This window comes from Populus trichocarpa, chromosome 13 (assembly GCF_000002775.5).
Source record: "Populus trichocarpa isolate Nisqually-1 chromosome 13, P.trichocarpa_v4.1, whole genome shotgun sequence".
Taxonomy (NCBI): Eukaryota; Viridiplantae; Streptophyta; class Magnoliopsida; order Malpighiales; family Salicaceae; genus Populus; species Populus trichocarpa.
Genome location: NC_037297.2, coordinates 1,886,529 through 1,905,804, shown reverse-complemented (window position 1 = coordinate 1,905,804; position 19,276 = coordinate 1,886,529). Strand labels below are relative to the sequence as shown.

The following is a 19,276-nucleotide window of genomic DNA, read 5'->3' as shown; positions in this document are numbered from 1 at the left end:
GCTTTGGACGCAAAATCTGTTGTCCAGGGTAGTGTTTGTAAGAAATTAAGTTTCTTTTTTTAAAAAATTAATTGTTTAATGTTTTTAAATTATTTTAATATACTAATATTAAAAATTAAATTTAAAAAATAAAAAAATATTATTTTAATATATTTTTAAGTAATTTTTTTTAAAAAAATAATCATTACTGTAGACCTTAAAAAAATAATTAAAAATAATAATATTATTTTATTTTTAAAAATTTATTTTTAATAAAAATAGAAAATACAAATAAATAATTTCAAATAAAAAAATATTTTTTTAATTTTTTTTTAAAACACAAAAATAATCTATTTCACTCTCATCTGTCATTAATATTAATAGCAACAACTTATTTTATAATTGAAATAAAAAAAGAAAACCACCCTGCAATTCTCTCTTAAATTATGGAACTACATTGATTTTACACATACCCGCTTTCTGCTTGTATATAAAACGCAGAGAAATTGGAAGAAATTAAGGTAAAGTTTCGAACTTTTAGTTATTGAATTATGTTTTTCTTATGATTGAACTCGGTTATTACGTTTAAGAGAGAAAAATAATAATGGGTTTTGTTGATTTTTGAGTTTTGTGTGTTTAATTCAATTTTTGTGCATATTTTTTATTGGTTTCAATTGATCGTTCTGTGTTTGGTGCGATTTGAGTTGAAAGATCAAGGAGGTTTGTGTTTTCATTGTGTGAATTGTTTGCTTGACTAGAATATGTTTTATCTGGATTAGGTTTTTTGCTGCTTGATTAGGAAAGTTAGGATTTTTTGTCTCTCTTTATCCGGGTTGATTTTTTTTATGGTAAGTGAGAATCCATGTGGTCGAAACTTGGCATAAGGTTTATGAAGATGTATCGGGAATTAGTGGCTATCGGTTTTAGGATAGTTTAAATGCATTGCGGTTTTCATGTTTTCTCTGGAAAAGAAAGGGTTGTGAATATCTATAGTCAAGAATCAGTGGTTTGGAGTGTTTTGTTTGGTGTCAAATTGTTACTTTGATTTGAGAATTAACGTAGTTTAATGGTAGTATTGTTGAATTTACAGTTTTGTTGCAAGCGCAAAATATTTGGTCTTTGAGCGTTTGAAGGTATAGCTAAGCATTCAAGAGGAGGATGCTATATGGCTGAAGAACCTAGGACTTGATGCATTGCTTGGTTACATTCGTCAATCGTTTATGAAGGTTTTTAAAACAGTTAATGAACTAAATCATGTGTATCATAATGGGTTCTCCTTAATTGGAAATAGTTAAATCATATACAGGGGTTGCTCTCCTTTTTTCTTTAGAAGGCTTGAATGGTGTGTCCTATATGATTACTGCAACCTGTATGCATATGCATGGTAAAGAACTGAAGGAGAATAATGGACAGGGAGGATGAGAAACATAATCATATGATTGTTTAGCTAGGTTTCCGTGGGTTTCTAAGTTACATGGGGCATGGCGCTTTACATTACACAGAATGAGAATGTGATGCAGCATTTACTATTAAACAACTTATGTAGATTCGTTTCGTTATACATGATCCTTCAACAGTTTAGATATGACATCAACAACTAATTGTTTGTTGTGCTTGATGCACTGTACAGATCTGAAATAACCTATGTAGGAATTGGATCACTAGTTATATTGTATGTGCACATTATACTCAACCATCTTGAATTTGATAAAATAGGGTCTTAATTGGGTATTCCTGGTTTAGGAAAACTGGAACCCTTGACCTCCTCATAACTATCTGGAATCTGCGACCCACTTGTGGATAACTCGTGTTAGAAGCCCAAAATTGCAGATCCTTAACTTCTTTTGTGATTTTTTTTTTAAAATTTCAGCTAATTGTATAGAAGTTTATGTTAAGAAAAAACTTAAGAAAGTAAATTATGTTCTAGCTTTGAAAATTTCTTTTTAATTCCTTTAATTTATGATACATTTTGATCTGAACTTGCTTCTGTCAATGAACTACTGATTTAATTTTAAGCTGTTATAAAGCATCTTTTCCTCTAATTCCCCAGTTCTACACTGACATTCTCTTCTTTCAGTGATTTCTCTCTATTTCTATTATATTGTTAGGGAGGGGATTTTTGCAATTGGACAGAGTTTGAATGTATTATGCAAATATAACGTGTTCTATCCTCTAATATGCATAATTTCATCCTCAATTACTCTCTAATGTTTATGACCATTTTTGTTCTTGGACATGTTTTTTTACCTCATGTATTATTGGGAATGATTAAACCATGAACTATTGGGAATGGCATCTGCGATACTCATTGTGGTGCTATGAGATGGAAGGAAAGCATTTCATGGTTAAAATTTCATCAAATTGCAACTTTCCTTCCACTTCTTATAATCATAGGTGTAAAGGCACCTTTGGATCTGTGTCCCACAATATTAGTTAGGGGCTTGTTTTAGAAGGGATTGGGCTTGATACCATAGAGTAGCTGTGAATAGTAATACGAGGTTACTATATCAAGAAAAAAAATAGAAGAAAATGAAGAAAAGTAAGATAGCTTTTACAGAAAGGAGAAAGAGTGGCTCAAGGCCACAACCCTCAACTAAACCAAAACCCTCATTATTCCATTATCATAAGTCTTTCAATTACATAAAATAGGCTCTCCTTTTATAGGCACCATTAAAGCCCTACTAGTTCTAAACTAAATAGGAAAAGAAAACCATAAATAATAGAAAACTCCTAATTAATAATCCAGTTCCTTGTAAACTGTAACTCCTAAATCGTGTGAAGATTCCTACATATGATGTATTCCTAAATAGCATCATGCTTCTTATTAATATTCTAGTTCCAAAAATAAACTATTACTCATTAGTATTAAGACAATACTGACATATTCCTAAAAAGCCTAGATTCACAATATAAAGAATTGAAAATTTAATTGAATTAATTTATTGATCTCGTTCTTCTTGGCTGCCTTACTTTGTCTGCAGGGTCGATATTGGGATTGGCAGGCGAGATTGCATGGCAGGTGATGGAACAAGAGTTTAACAATACAAAAGCTGAGAATCTGGCTGAAGTCTCCATGAAATCGCAGTCAATGGATAATAACAATCTGGAAACTGAGAATCCTACAGAAGCATTGTCTAAGTCACTGTCTGAAACGAACAACAATGAAGATGGAAATCATGCTGAAGCGTCAACTAAAGATCAATCATCCAGAAAAAGAACCCCCAAACCATTGAGGGCTAATTCTATAGCTATAAAAAAATCTTCAACTAGCAATTCTTTGAAGTCCAAGAAAGCTAAAAGCAGTCCAAAAATTCAAGGAAAAAACAGAAAGAAGAATCTCTTACAAAGCAACGAAGAAAGTAGAAAAAATGAGCATGGTGATGCTAAAAACCTAAATTCAAGTGAAAAGAACGTTTCTGACAAAGAGCGCATTGAGAAGGGCCAAGAGAATCAAAAGAACCAAGAAAGGTTAGTTGGGTCAAATAAGGGTCGAAAGAACCAAAAGAGGGAAGAAAAGCTTGGTGGCTCAGATAAAAGCTCAACGAGTGAAAAAAACAAAGGGAAACTTGATGGGAAAGAAAAGAATGAACAGGATGAGAAGAAGAAAGAAAAGCTTGGTGGTATGATCTTTATGTGCAGTGCAAAGACAAAGCCAGATTGCTTCCGCTATCGTGTCATGGGTGTCACAATGAATAAAAAGGAACTCATATTGGGTGTGAAACCTGGACTTAAGCTTTTCCTGTATGATTTTGATCTGAAACTTATGTATGGTATCTATGAAGCATCCTCTTCTGGTGGAGTAAAATTGGAGCCCAGGGCATTTGGTGGTTCCTTTCCAGTTCAGGTTTTGTTTTAATTATAAGGCCAACTTCTCTTTAGTCACATTTTTGTTTTCTTTTCAACATTGCAAGATCTGCTTGCTGATGTTTTATAATTCTAGGTGCGTTTTGATGTTCACAAGGACTGCTATCCAATCAATGAGAGTGTTTTCAAGAAGGCTATAAAGGACAACTATAATGAGAAGAACAAGTTTAAAACAGAACTTACTGTTCAGCAGGTAAAAATTGGTCGGTTAATCTGGTAGTTTGGTATGAATTATTTTTCTTCATGCATTGAAGTTTATTATATCTACTTTTCTCTCAGGTTCGGAAGCTCAGTGCACTATTCCCACCAGTTAGAGCGCCTGTCCACTCTCCACTAACTGTAACTGTTCAGGATAGAGAACTTTATGCGGGAGCAAGAGAGTTGCGGATCCATTCAGATAGGAAAGCATTTGCTAGAGCCAATTATGATGCTAGAAGTTATCCTGTGCTCTCTGATGTAAGGGATCGACGTGTTGAGTACAGGGAGGTGGGCTCTACACAAAGAGATGAGATTCCACGTGATTTATTTATGAGTGAAAAGGATTATCGAACTTATGGCCTTTCAGGAGAGAGAAGAACTTATGGCCTTTCAGGAGAGGGAATAAACTTGCCTCCCTCTCTTCATATGTCGTCTACTCTAGACCCATACTCGAGAGACCAGGAAAGAGAGCACCTTCTTAGACAGCCTTACCCTATATACAGAGACATGGTACCTTTGCAGAGAGAAGCTGTTGTGGCCGATCCTTTCTACTTGAATCAGGCATATAATCCTGGTGGTATACGTGAATTGCTGCCAGCTACTACTTCGATAACCGCAACTACATCTGGTTCTTCTCTCCCTGCTTTGGACCCATATACAAGGGATCCATATTATACTTACCATTATGGTGCTTCATCTGCAGATGCATATCTGCCACCTCCAAGGAGAGATGAAGTTTCTTCAGGTTCCTATTATGCTGATGGTCCTAGAGAGACTTGCCTATTTGAGGCTGATCACTTGCGTAGGAGGGCAACTGATCAAGTGGATAGATTATACTCAACAAATGCTGCTGATGCCTCATCAAATTATAACCAGCTACTCCAGTACCATGGAGCCAAGCCTGAAACCGCACCTCCATCAGTTTCATCTCGGTACTCCTTTGCCGGTCCATCCGTCCCTTATCGCTAACCTTGTGTGCAGATCCCTGCACCGCCAAGGGGAGATGAAGTTTCTTCAGGTTTCCTGTATGTTGATTCTGACCTGCCTCGTCGAGGCTGATTCCTTGCATATGAGAGAAATTCATCAAGTTGATAAATTATGCTCAACGTAAACAGTTGATGCATTGTAAGATTATAACCTGGCACTCTAGTACACCATGGAGCCAAGCCCTAAACTGCACCTCCATCAGTTTCATTTCGGTACTCCTTTGCTGACCCATCTGTCTTCTATTGCTAACGTAACGCGCAAATCTCATGCTTGCTGCATGGTTCTGGTTTTTTTTTTTCCGAGTACGTTAATTAGATTATATTGCTTTTAAGACTGTTACAAGTTTATGCACGTAACAGGCTCAGCATTTCTGCTCCCGTGTCCTTGTTGATACTGGAAATTAAAATTCCCGTTTCTTGACTGATTAAATTTCGTCATAGGCACTTTAAAAGTATCCTAATTCTTGCATCATACCAGTAATTGTTCGCCTGCTACATATCAAACTGGTGGTTGGAATTTGCTAAGATTGAATTGAGCCATGGCCTAGGAGAGCTGCTTGGCTAGTAAGTATACCATCGCTTTTCTTTATATCAATAAATGGCGGCCAGCCTGATGCGTGAAGGAATAAAAGTTGCACCATCACATTCTTACTTCATAACAATACAATAGCAAAAATATAATTCCCAGCATGTTTCTTCTTAATAATTGTGGATTTTGCAAGATGCAAAACTCCCTCGAAGCTCCAGATAATATTGATGTAAGAACAGCATGGGCTTGGCAAATGTGTAGGCCTATACGATGAATTGGTCCCATGTCCATAGTGTTGAATGCCTTGGGTCCGGAGGAGATTAAGGTTTTGATGGGTGCATATGGAAGTATAGTTATTAGACCCGGTTAGGCCTAGCAGGTTAACCCGGGACCTTTACCGGATTTGATTCATTCAAAACCCAGGGCTGCAATTGGCCCGAAGAAAACCCGGTTGAACCACTAAGACCCGATAGATAATTTTTTTTTCAAATGTATTTTTTCTCCAAAGCAGAGACCTCTCTTTTTTATATTTTTTAGTTGATTAATAAATCATTTCAAAGTTCATTATATAAATACTAAAATAATATTTTATTTTTTCAATGCAGTATTTAAAACCCTTTAGTATATATACTTTATATTCACAAGAAAAAAGTTTTTTTTTAATATGGGATAAAAAATCTTTTTGGTTTAAATATTTCAACTTAAAAGAATAAGATAATATTTTTTTAATGTGCGATAAAAAAAACCTTTTGAAATAATCTTTTAAACTTCATTATTTATAACATATATAACCTATATTGTGGATTGTTTTTTTATTATTTTCATATAAAATGTTAAAATCTTAATATAGTTTTTAAAATCTGAAACTCGTTCTCTTGGCCTGGTCAATCCCGGGCCAAGCTTGATATCTATGTATGCAGGTGCATTAACTCCTGCATGTCAAGGAAGGATCGTTTAGTTTGATCTGACGTCTGGGTGCTTGGAACCAACAGACTTTTGAACTTTCAACAAGTAGTTGTGATGGCGGTTTGGGAAGAGCGCCTTGAAGAATTCCATTTGAAACTCTTCTCCAATTAAAAATACCGACTCAAGTAAAGTTCAGAGAAAATCTTTGGTTCAACTCTTTCTTGATTGGAAATTACCACCTTTGATTATGTGATTAAATGGCAGCTTTTTCAACAAAAAGAAAAAAAACCTTGAAAACTAACAAAATTATATGGTTAAAAACCCCACTGCGAGTGTTTTTGCAGTGTGAAATTTCACAAGGAAGAATCTTGGACACTGCTGCTAATCTGATGAGGTAAGTGGTTTAATTCCCAAGTGATTTTTTCGAACAATTCCTTTTGTATCTCTGCAAATTAATCTCATGAAATTAGCAAAAGAAATCGAACTCAAAACTTTTCCCATTTAGCTAGCTGCTTGATCTTGAGTGGGTACATAATCTTTAGTTGATTAATTTAAGTTGAGGGTGAGAAAAATAATTAATGAGCTCCATGCCCACACATTAATTTGATTCGGTAATGATTTGTTTATTTTTGCGTTTCAAAAGTATTTTTAAAAAAATTGATTTGTTTTTGTTTCAAAATAATATTTTTTTGATGTTTTCAGATGATTTTGATGTGCTGATATAAAAAATAATTTATAAAAATAATAAAAAATATTATTTTAATGTATTTTCAAACAAAAAAACACTTTAACAAACAATTTTATCTATAAATTAGAATCATTAACGATGGATTGTTGATCAACAACAGCTTAATTAATTTGGTAAGTTGCCATCATTAACCGTGGTCGTTGTCTTGGGGGATTTTCTTAAAGAATTCGCAATATATATATATATATATATATATATATATATATATATATATATAAAAAAAAAAAAATAAAGATATACTACAAGTTCCAAGTGAAATTAAGCATTATTTGCCTTGCATCCCAAGGCTCAGCATGAATGAACATCACCGCGTCTTTTTACTAGTCAATAGATAGATGAAGGAGTATACAAGAGTCTATACTTGGGAAAATGATGGCCTAGCAAAGCAAAACTTTCAAAAGAAGTTGATATATAGGATTCATTTCTATATATATTGTTTTTTACGAGTTTATGGAAAAAAGATGAGATTTGAGTTTAATACATCATTTTCTTACCTACTCATCGATTTTCATCTACGAGCTCATTTTTTTATCAAGATTTTAAGCTTGATCATATCATACAAACATGCAAGTAATCAAAAGCATTTATTTAATTTTGAGACTCAAGACAAACGAATAGCGTGTTTATTGACTCTTATTAAGAGATTTATCTTAAAAAATCTATATATATATACAGACTTTCATCTCTCTAGATGAAAGATATGTTAGAGCTTATTTTTCTAGATTTTATCTTTATAAACAATATATATCTAAATATATACAAGTGTGATATAAAATTTAAATAAAATTTAATAAAAATTTAAAAAATATTTATTTTCCTATTATCTAAACAAATATTACACTAACTTAAATTTTAAAGTGGTTTTTTATTATATTACCTGAGCCATCAAATCCTCCGGGTCTAATTTTATCATCACAATCTTTTTACGTATAATTTTTCAGCCTCCTCGTAAAGTTTTTCTAGTACGTGGTGAAAAGTCCATTCAAGAAACACAGTTTTGATTTCCGTGTAATATTTTTCAAAACCCATTGGATTATTATTGGAATATTGACTCTCCTTGCCTTTTCTTCTTCCTTAATTTTTTTAATTTGCGTATGGCACTGGTTGTTCATATATTGGGAATTGTTTTTTTAATGTGTTTTATTTAAGGTGGACTCCATGCTTATCGATCTTTGCAAATCCATGTATATATTATATTATACATATCCACTTCCATGCACGAGAGGGTCAAAACCGTGAAACTTCACTGCAAAAAAGGCGTTCAAAAGAAGAAGAAGACGAAGAAAGTCTTCTTCGAATTCGACGAAGAAGTTTATTTTATCTTATCTACATGGTCCTAAGAGTTCTGCTCTCCCGCGTTTTGTAAGACTTATCGAGTTGACTCGTCCAGAGCCACCCACATGGGTAAGATCATGCAGGAAAAGATTAATTTTCTTCAACAGAATTAACATAGATTAATTGCAGGTATGCAGCTTCTGCACTGTTGGCTCAATCTTGTGGCGATATATGGTGTTGAGTGAATTAATCTCTATATATGCAGACTAGCTAGCTAGCTGTTGTGATATATGTGAAAGTGAAGATCTCCTCCATGAACCTCATATATTACAGTTATTCCAACCCTAGCTAGCTGCTAGTTACCTTATTGGATGAAGGGAAACTGGTCACAGCTTTCAAGACTTGTTGATGATATACATAGGATATTCCATGCATGTTTATACATGTTTTTTCCTTTGATCATGACGGCAAAATTAAAAAAATTACGAGAAAACTGACATAATTAAAATCATAATCCAACCTGTTTATAGATTAATATATTACAGATTTACTTCTCGTACTGAAAACATTTCTGATTATCTAATAATATCAAGCTTGATAAGGACATGTGAGTCCACATGCATGCATGAGAGAGGTCAAAATTGTGAAACTTCTTTGTAAAAAGCAAAAAGACTTGAAAAATCTGTCTCCATAGAATTCCACGAACAATATTTAGTTTGATTTTATCCAGGATTCGGTTCCATCGATGATCGCTTCACTTTGCAATAACAAATGGGTGGCTACTCATAGTATCATGCATCCTGGATTGTAATCCAAGGGGGCACTGTCAAGAAAATATATTTTTTAAATAAAAAATTCCATCGCCAATTCAGGACGGAGATATCTATGGTCTTTCTAAAATCCATATATAGTTTGATTTTATCCGGGATTCGGACCTTTCATTATTTCACAGAAATGGTCCCTCTATTGTATAAATTAAATTATAGATTTCATATGAATTCCTCGAGTTTTCCTATGTATGACATTTTGCCTTTTCCTATGCTTTTATCATCATATGATGTTTTTGTAGATTTCATATGTCATAACAAATTGCAATTACCAGGTGATGATACATTAATATATATATATATATATACACACACATGTTTTATTCAATATGTACGTACACACCTCTATAAATATTGTTATAATTATTTATTCTCGTGAGAGCTCATCTCTTTATATTTTATTTTTATAAACAATATATATTTAAAAACACAAATTTAACATAAGGTTTATTCAACATTAGAACTTAAAAAATATTTATCTTCTCGACGTCTAAATAAATACTATACTAATTTAAACTTTAAAGTATTTTTCTGACCCATCAAATCTTTCAGTCTAGTTTTATGATACAATCTTTCTACCGATGATTTTCATCCTCCTCATAAAGTTTTTCAAGAACGTGGTGAAAAGTCCATTCAAAAAACACAGTTTTGATTTCCGAGGTCTCTCATGACCATTATAATATTGTTCAAAACTCATAGGATTTAACCATCTAGTAGGTAGTCCAATAATAAAAACTTGAGATTAAGAGATTTGCTTCTCCTGTGATCTCAGGTTCAAGTCTTGTGGTTGGTAATATGATGACCACTAGAGGTTTACATGGTCGTTAATTTCAGTACTCGTGGGATTAGTCGAGGTGCGCATTAGCTGGCCCGGACATCAATGTTAATAATTAAAAAAAAACCATTGGATTATTATTGGAATATTGACTCTCCTTGCCTTTTCTTCTTTCTTAATTATTATTGGTGGGATATTTTTGGATTAACTGTTATATATTAAAACTAAATCACTCTCTAATTGAATCAGAACGGATAGATATCTCACAAGAATTTCTTCTTATAACCTCTTCTGAATTCAAACTAAGATGATTAATACCTTTAATATTGATCCATAATGAGAATAACATTAATAACGTAAGAAATTAATTAACCGGATGTATGCATATGCTTAGAGTATTTTAGTTTGAATTATTAGTTATTTGTTTTGATTAAATTAAGTATATTTGATGTTGATATATATATTTTTTGTGAGAAAGTATTCTAAATATCAATCATTTGAGACACCTCTCGTTAGCATTTAATTATTTTCGTTTGATTAAAAAAAAATAAAGATAGAGAATACATATTAACCCTAAGTTTTATAGCCAAAAAAAAATATCATGTATAATTTTTTTTAATTAATTTAATATCCTAATTATAATAATATTAATACCTCACTTAATCCAATTTACATGTATATATTTTTTTCCTATCGTGCAATTGACATGTATATTCATACTATTATCATTCTTATAATTATCATATTCAAAAATTTTATTGACTTCTACATTGACTCGATTACTTTATTACCTTCCTTGATTAAATATCACTTCCCATTAGAAAGGGTCACAAAATTTCCTGTGTATAGAAACAATGCTTAAAATGGCAAGCGTTTGAGGTGTAATTACTTGTAATAAAGACTTAATCTTTTGCTTTACTGTTTTTCTTGGAAAGACTCTCTGGTTTTCGAGTTTGTGTGCACCAAATATTCTGGTATTTGTCTATAAATACATACACTTGTTATAAGGGCCTCACAACAGAGGATTCAAGAGAGAGTTCTTAGCCCTTTTGAAGAGAAAGTTTTAAGGTTTTTTGTGCTGTAAGTATTTAGAGAGAGAGAGAGAGAGAGAATGGGACTTTGTTTTTCTGATGTACGAGGAGGGAAACAAGCAATAGGAGGGACATCCCAACAAAATCCCAACAGTAACAACAATGCTGCCCACAATGATGCTGTTGATTTCTTCTTCAAGTCCAATGGCCAACAGGCTCTTTTTACCCAAGTTGAGGTATACGTTACGTTTTGTGTTAATAAAAAAAACAATGTAAGGCTTGGCGTGTATGTTTATGTATTATTAATTTATTATATTTCATAGAATTGTGCTGTGAATGTCACTCAGCATTGATGAATTTTTTAATCTTTACTTGACTTTTAGTTTAGTTTTTTTTTCTTTATCTTTAAAGAAAGAAAAGCTAAAAAGTTTGAGTCTTTGTCTTTGCTAGTTTAATAATTAGAAGGAATTCATTGTTAATTATTTTCTTAGGGTTTGGTTCTGTTTAGATTCTTGTTTTTAATTATTTTTAACTGGACCTTTTCTTTTTGCGAATTTGATTTTTTTTCTAAAACATGTCATCTAGGTTGTAAATTTTGACATGGAATTTCTTTTTAGTAAAGGGTTTATGAAATTTTATGGTCTTGGTTTAAACATTAAAGAAACCCTAAGTCTCTGTATTAAAACAGAGGATGGTTGGAAAGTGAAGGAAGGGAGCTTTAAATTTAAATTAAATTGTGATTAAAAAACCAGAAATCAAATTGGGAGTGGAAAAAACTCTGAGGATATGCTTGGTGCACTGCTATTGCCTCTAATATTCAGTGGCATTAACTTGATACAGGCGCAGAACTCTTTTTGTCTGGTTTATTGATTCTCTGTGTAGTCTGGTTTGGAGAATTCTTGTAGAGAAACAGTGGTTTTGTTTTAAGGTGGATGTAACTTGGAGATTTTTTATAAATGAAGCCATGTGGGCCTTCCGAGCAATGTTGAGTATGTAACATGGTGTCCTCGAACAATGGTGGTAAAAGAATTGTCAACAGGTTGAAGAAGCTAGATGGAACACGTGCAGAAATTTGTTTGTGATTTGCTTTCTCAATTGATATGATAATGCATGTTTTTTTTAATGTTGAATAGTCTTGTATCACCTTTGCCCCACATGCTCTGACTTTACTCATCTCCTAGATGTTGCTTCCCCAAACAAAACACATGAAGATGAACACTTTGTAAATATGACAAAGCTTTTGGGAATGAGACAAAAATTAACTTTTAAATCTCTCTGTAAAACATGAATGTTGACAGTTCATTGTTAATAGAACATGCTTAAAAACTTTCTTTACCCTTTTTGTTCATGCCATAACCTGCAGATGCTTTTGATTTTAATTGATGTTGACTTTTCTTTGGCGCCTTCCCATGGTCAGCCCCTAGGCCCTTTATTGTGTTAGCTTCTTTCTTACTTTCTTTTTTTTCCCCTCGATTTAGCTTGACACGAGTAATAGGTTGGTCTTGAATCTCCAAACACCCATTCATGCTGTACCTTTTGTTAAATGGACAAGCATTTATATGCATGCTGCTACATTGTTAACATTTAAATAGATTTAGTACAACAATAGACAATAGTCACTGGATTGTAGTTTGAAGCAACGTGTTAGTGTTGCAGAAAAAGTGAATATTTGGTTCGCCTTCACGATGAATATGATTAAGGATGATAATTTCTAGTAATCTCATAAACAATGGATTCTATCTTCTTTTTTAAGACATGAATGCTGTGCACCCAATTAGACAAGATGCAGGAATTCTTTGCTTATAGCTGTTGGTGCTCCATGTGCAAGGATATTTATCTTTCAATATCTGTGTATATCTTTTATATTAGTTTATGAACTTATTTTTGTTACCTTAAGATGATTCATACTATTCAAATATGCTCTGCAGTTGTCTTTATCAGCATCAAACTTGCTTGATCGTGACATCACATCCAAGGTAATACGGTGAACTTAATATGCATGTTTCTTGTCCTTTTGATGTTGTGGTAACCTGCCAAATTGTTATGTTTTCATGGATCCACCTTCTTATCCTTTTCTCGGATCGTCAGAGCCTCTTTATTGTTTGCCTTGTAACTTTTCTATGCATGTCAAAGTTGGAAGATTTTTATCCAGATATCATATATTGATATCCCATGTCTCAACTAGCTGCGTGGCTTTTTTTTATATGTTCCCGCTTATTTGACCATGGTCCAAGGATTAGTGTCTGCTCTAGTTAGAAATTATTGGGCAGGGTGTTGAAGGCCTCTTGCTATGGTTGATGTCCGGGGTCGATTGAGAGAAAAAATAGAGGACTTCATTTTCAGTTTATTTGTTGAGAAATGTAAAATATGCATTTTTGTTAGATAGTTGGCAGTGCTTGTGTTCTGTGATCTTGACTAAAAAGATTTGTTGTAGAGTGACCCAATGGTAGTTTTGTTCGCAAAGAAAAGGGATGGGAAACTAGAGGAAGTCGGTAGAACAGAAGTCATGTTGAACAACTTAAATCCTACTTGGATTCAAAAGATTACAATTGCTTATCAATTTGAGATGGTTCAGCCACTTGTGTAAGTTCTGCTCAATCTCTCCAAATGCTGGTTTTCAAGTTGTATATCTCCTAACATTTTCAGTATTGTGTTAAATGTTATTTTGTTTGGAGTTTTCAACTCACATTCTGTCTGTGCCCTCTTTTAGCTTTCATGTCTATGATGTGGATACCAGCTATCACAATAAACCAGTGAAGGTATGGCAGTTTCTTCTTCCAATTTTTCTCTATTATTTTGATTCCATTTCTCATAATTAAATGCATTCAAAAGGTACACAGTTCTAGCATATCACCTGATTTAGCTCTGAGAATTCAATCCGCAATCTGTTTCGCAAAGTACTGTAAAATAAAGACTTGCTGAAAGCAGTTTGGAAACAGGCAATTCACGTGATTGATCATACTAGTTACATAACCAGATAACTTCTGCCAGGTTCATAACAGTGAGAAGCCACCCTCAGTTGAAAAAAAGGAATATGAAAATATCATGTTCAAGATATCAAGCACAAACATTTTGGATCATAACACCAACAAATTTAGTGAGAGAAAAATGAGATAAAAAGAATTAAAATGGAAGTAGCAGAACAAATTAGCCTCTCACAAAATAGTGAGACAAATTTTTCTGAAGGTGAAGTTTATATTTTAAAAACTGTTCTCTATTACCTTTCAGTCACTGAAGTTGAAGGATCAGGAATTTTTGGGAGAAGCCACCTGTGTTTTGTCTGAGGTAAGTTCCTTTTAATGTGATATTGCTTGTGGAGTTTAAGCAAAGTAGAATGCATGCATTGTGTCTATTGAATCAGCAACTCTTAACAAATTTTTAGCAATTCATACATTTTTAATGAATTTAACCAAGCAAACACATTAATAATCGCATAACTATGAATGATGCAACAAAACTTGAGTTTCTAATGATATTTTTTGAAAAATTGAGAGGACGTTGAGATATTTACCTCAAACCTTAAGAGGAACCTTAGATCTTAATTTTTAAAGCAATTATTTCAACTCTCAAACTTGCTCTGCGAGAAAAAATTTGAGAATAATAAAATTGCAGTGAAAAGAATGGGTCAGGGAGCCAACATGGAGCTAAGAGAAGGGCAGATAGTTTAAAATAGTGAAAGAAACTAGGGACTATAAAATCAGCTAAATAGGATTTTATTTGATATTGTTATCCTTAGAATATTTTCCTGTCACCATTGTAGAATGGCTCTATTAAGGATGTGATTCTGTGTAGCCACGTTATAACACGGCAAAACCGTAACAGGCAGCCGGTTTTACATTAAGTAAGAGCTGATATTTAAAAGCATGAGGGATCTATTATGAAACTAATTTGTTGCTTCGACAATTTTGCTTGTGAAGCTTTGCACTGCATGTTTTAGATGACCATTGATGCAGCTGGAACTAATCTGAATGTTGTTCTCACCATTGTGTAATCATTTTGGACGGGCTTACTGTTATTTTCGTAGGCTTTTTTTCATGAACTTGACACCACTGTTTACATTTATTTTTGCATTTGGCAGATAGTGACAAGACAGAATCGTACATTAACTATTCAACTCCAGAACAGAAATGGGCATGGAATCCTCCGAAAGTTAGGGACTCTCACTGCCCATGCAGAGGAAACAATTGCTTCAAGAACTACTGTCGAGTTAACACTACGGTGTTGTCACTTGGCTAACAAAGATTTATTTTCCCTGAGTGTAAGTAATGAGAAATGAGCCATTTGAGAAATGAGTGCTAATGTTTGTCATCTATATTAGATCTCAGTTTTTTGTCTTTTTTGTAATAGGACCCCTTCTTAAGAATATCTAGAATGGTAGAGGGTGGAGGTTCTGTGCCTATATGCAAGACTGAGGTGGTGAACAACAATCTGAATCCAATGTGGAGGCCTCTATGCCTAAGTATGCAGCAGTTTGGGAGCAAGGCAAGCGTCATGTCTTGAACTATTTTAGATGATAGATTAAAGTTTTTATTGAATGCTTGATATCATTGTTTATTCAGGTTGGCAAAAGTTGTTAGCTTAACCTGTTTCACTTTGATACAGGAAACCCCCCTTGTTATTGAGTGCTTTGATTTCAACAGCAGTGGAAATCATGTGCTAATTGGGTAATTGTTTTCCCTTTGGCTTTTATTATATTTACTTTTTTATCGTGTTAACAGAATTTAGTGGTTGGCACCAATATTAATACATTTTTATTTATTTATGTCCTTAGTAAGCTTCAGAAATCAGTGGCAGACCTGGAAACTCTTCACAGAGAAAAAAATGGTGCTAATTTCGTTATACCGTCCAGCCATGTTCGTGAGAAGGTGTCAATACTTTCTATGCATACAATCTAATGTACAATTTTATTGTCTTTGCTAATTGCTCCTTGCGTAATAGGTGCTGAAGGGTCAGCTGTTTGTGGATCGATTTTTGGAGAAGGAACAGTATAGTTTTCTGGATTATATTTCGAGTGGCTTTGAGCTAAATTTTATGGTTGCTGTTGACTTTACAGGTAAATAACCTTTGATTGTCTTGATATTGATAACTTTTTATTCCCTTCACCTCTTTCCTCTCTAGTTTGATATCCGTTTTATGCATTGGATAATCTTTTTTTCAGCTTCAAATGGAAATCCTCGAAATCCAGAGTCCTTGCACTACATAGATCCTTCAGGCCGGTTGAATTCTTACCAGCAGGTAAGGCTGTGGTATTTTGTTGCTCTTACGACGGGTGGTAGTTATTCTCTAGAGATTTTATAATTGAGATATATTAGAATTATAACACTACATTGTAATGTACACTTAGTTGGCCTACTGACATGTTTTTAAACTGTTCGATCGTTCAAGATGTTCCCACTCTTGGAATTCTTCTCGATAAGACCACTTCCCACTCTTCACCAATACATTCACCTGAAAGACTTCTATCTATAGGGGAATCAGGATTATTAAAACCAAACAGAACGACCGCAACTTATTGAATGGAAATAATATGAATAATGCAAGTAAGTGCATAGAGACTTCACCACCAAAAAAATATTATGTGGATTACAGAGTAGTTAAGAACATGGTCAAAAACTCTACTTTCATTATTTTGTTCTTGTATATTCAGTTTTTCAACGCAAAATGGAGCGGAAAACAAACTTTTAAGTGGGTGTAGAATGAGCTTTTATTCTTGTTTTTTGGACTTCCCTTTGCTATTTAGAAGAAAATATAATTCATCAATGAATTTGCTGCTAAGCTGATCGACAATTATCTGCAGGCTATAATGGAAGTAGGGCAGGTCATACAATTTTATGATTCTGATAGGCGTTTTCCTGCTTGGGGCTTTGGAGGAAAGACACCTGCTGGAACAGTATCTCATTGTTTCAACTTGAATGGCAGTGCAAGCTTTGAGGTAGGAAGATAATTGCAATGCTTGATTATTCTTACAGTTATTGAGTTGGATTGCATATTTAAGTTCGTTTCTCCAAAGCTAACACAAGATTTCCTTTTTCTTGTTTAATTTGTCAAAGTTTTAATGATATTCGGTAAATATTTGTTAACTCTTTGCTTTTCCATCCAATAGTTTTTTTATTTTTGCATGCTAATGTTCTTTTCCTTATCATTCCTAAGCTTAATTCTTATTAAATTTTACCAGCTCATTATCATTTAGACAGTCAGTGGTAGATAGAGTTGCTCATTGCCTGGAACCTTTTTATCAATGGTCCCCCCTCCTTTCGGGAAATAATTCCATATAGGTCCATGAATTGGTATATTTACTATAATCAGCAATTTCATGAGCCCTTTAAAGAACAGTTGAGTTCTTTATTTAACAGGTCGAGGGCGTTGACGGCATCATGGCTGCTTATGCAACTGCTCTACACAATGTTTCTCTTTCTGGACCCACTTTATTTGGCCCGGTGATCAACACAGCAGCACAAATTGCTGGTCAGTCTGTCTCAAACAACAATGGCAAGTATCTTGTCTTGCTCATTATAACGGTAAAGTGAACTACAACCTTGTTTCCCTTCTCTCTTGTTTGCCTTTATGTTTGTAATAAATAAGTTGTCACCTTTCCTAGGATGGAGTTATCACAGATATGCAAGAAACTAAAGATTCTTTGGTGAGGGCATCTGATCTTCCTCTATCAATTCTTATAGTTGGAGTAGGAGGTGCAGACTTTACACAAATGGAGGTGTGCTTTTCTTCAGTAATCTTTACATCAAGCTATAAATTTGCTTTATTTGTAGAACAATTTTGAACATTCGGCAGAGACCACTCATCTGCACCGATTAGAAATCTCAACATCGAAACGAAAATGCTCTAAATCTTGTTCCTTTGCAGATCCTTGATGCTGATAACGGAGAACGATTACAGAGTTCTACTGGTCGGGTGGCTACACGAGATATTGTACAATTTGTCCCAATGCGAGAAGTGAACAGTGAGTATAATTGATGCCACCTTTTTTTTATCCCTGAAAACTTATTTGAATGAACCAAAAGCTGGTCAAGCTTTGTCGTCTTTATGGGACAGACTGACAAATTAAAGTACGGTCTAAATTGTTGGAAATTAAAGCTGGGTGGCTGAATGCAATTCTTTTGCGGCCTTCGTTTATAAATACTATTGGATAGTGGTAGACAATATTTAGAAACCATAATTTGCAGTTCGTAGTGAGATGCTGTCTGTCTGGTGGATAAATATCATATAATTAACTGCACAAAATCGCTTTTGAAGTGTCAAAGAAAGGCCAGATGATGATGGCTCGTTGCTGCCTTCATCATACACATCTGTGGCCATATTGTTGAACTGCGCATGGAGGCACACACTCAAACTGACTAGCCACTCTTACACATACCTTATTTGTTGAGAGTCTGCTCGTAACATAGCTGACATCTTGTATATCCTGATGTCTGAGGGAATACTTTGCTTCTATCTCTTATAAGCTGAGTGCTCATGTTTGACCTAGTTGAGTCTTTCATTCATGCTTGAATGCAAGTGACCATTAGCAATTTCATCTCTTAGACTATAGGGTTCAAAAGGTGGTGCTACTAATTTACTTCTGTGTATTCTCTCTATTCTTGAAATCTCAACTAATATGTTCATTGTGCTTTGAGCAGGTGGACAGATTTCTGTCGTTCAAGCTCTTTTGGAAGAGCTGCCTGGACAGTTTTTGACCTATTTCAGGTCTAGAGATATCAAACCACATGCTCGTCATGTTTGCTAGAGAGCCTTCTTCTCTAGAATCATGTCAAAATTCCTCAAATATTGCACATATCGGGCGTAAACCGAAGGTTGTTCGTGTTAAGAAATATGTATTAGGAAATTAGGAAAAAAATCTCATTCTTTTTTTCAGATTTTAGCCCTTTTTAATTTTCTCCACATTATTTCTACACCATAATACAAGTTCCTAAATAAATGTTTTTATATTTGTTACTCTATTGTTTCCATTTTATTTTTATTTTTAAAAAAAAGAAATGCTTGTGATTTTTGGCATTAAAATGGAGAACTATGTGTATATAAATGGCTGGTCATTCACTCGAAATCGCATGTATTTTTATATATAGATGGCATATTAGTTTTCTTGTTTTTTTTCTTCCAAAATATATTTTTTTATAAATTAAAATGAGAAATGCAATAAATC

General features: G+C 33.7%; 2 protein-coding genes across 5 annotated transcripts; both read left to right on the top strand.

The window, feature by feature from the left end:
• The first annotated feature begins 355 nt into the window (after positions 1-355).
• LOC7473888 (DCD domain-containing protein NRP-A) lies at positions 356-5,324 on the top strand. 2 transcript variants are annotated; one of them, XM_024583653.2, is made up of 5 exons: positions 356-500; positions 1,070-1,205; positions 2,961-3,823; positions 3,920-4,036; positions 4,123-5,324. In XM_024583653.2, the coding sequence occupies exons 3-5, from the start codon at positions 3,002-3,004 to the stop codon at positions 5,008-5,010; spliced, it is 1,827 nt and encodes a 608-aa protein (XP_024439421.1). In that variant the 5' UTR covers positions 356-500; positions 1,070-1,205; positions 2,961-3,001; the 3' UTR covers positions 5,011-5,324. The 2 variants fall into 2 exon arrangements, with proteins under 2 accessions (XP_024439421.1, XP_002319578.1); XM_002319542.3 differs by lacking the exon at positions 1,070-1,205 and having other exon boundaries at positions 362-500.
• Positions 5,325-10,936: 5,612 nt separating this feature from the next.
• On the top strand, positions 10,937-19,071 carry LOC7473318 (protein BONZAI 3). 3 transcript variants are annotated; one of them, XM_024583654.2, is made up of 16 exons: positions 10,943-11,354; positions 13,047-13,094; positions 13,553-13,701; positions 13,829-13,877; positions 14,347-14,403; positions 15,197-15,376; positions 15,466-15,600; positions 15,721-15,782; positions 15,890-15,983; positions 16,057-16,171; positions 16,277-16,353; positions 16,916-17,050; positions 17,472-17,636; positions 17,717-17,830; positions 17,980-18,076; positions 18,753-19,071. In XM_024583654.2, exons 1-16 carry the CDS (start codon positions 11,199-11,201, stop codon positions 18,857-18,859), a joined length of 1,740 nt encoding a protein of 579 aa, XP_024439422.1. In that variant the 5' UTR covers positions 10,943-11,198; the 3' UTR covers positions 18,860-19,071. The 3 variants fall into 3 exon arrangements, 2 of the variants coding, with proteins under 2 accessions (XP_052302344.1, XP_024439422.1); XR_002977378.2 differs by lacking the exon at positions 18,753-19,071 and having other exon boundaries at positions 10,937-11,354; positions 17,472-17,607; XM_052446384.1 differs by lacking the exon at positions 14,347-14,403 and having other exon boundaries at positions 10,941-11,354.
• The last annotated feature ends 205 nt before the right edge of the window (positions 19,072-19,276 follow it).

Bases quoted from the DNA above. Each gene is read 5' to 3' on its own strand.
- LOC7473888 (XM_024583653.2), top strand. From the start codon at position 3,002: ATGGAACAAGAGTTTAACAATACAAAAGCTGAGAATCTGGCTGAAGTC. The intron at 3,824-3,919 runs GTTTTGTTTTAA...TTATAATTCTAG, and splicing joins GTGGTTCCTTTCCAGTTCAG to GTGCGTTTTGATGTTCACAA. The intron at 4,037-4,122 runs GTAAAAATTGGT...CTTTTCTCTCAG, and splicing joins CAGAACTTACTGTTCAGCAG to GTTCGGAAGCTCAGTGCACT.
- LOC7473318 (XM_024583654.2), top strand. From the start codon at position 11,199: ATGGGACTTTGTTTTTCTGATGTACGAGGAGGGAAACAAGCAATAGGA. The intron at 16,172-16,276 runs GTAAATAACCTT...TCTTTTTTTCAG, and splicing joins GGTTGCTGTTGACTTTACAG to CTTCAAATGGAAATCCTCGA. The intron at 16,354-16,915 runs GTAAGGCTGTGG...AATTATCTGCAG, and splicing joins GGTTGAATTCTTACCAGCAG to GCTATAATGGAAGTAGGGCA.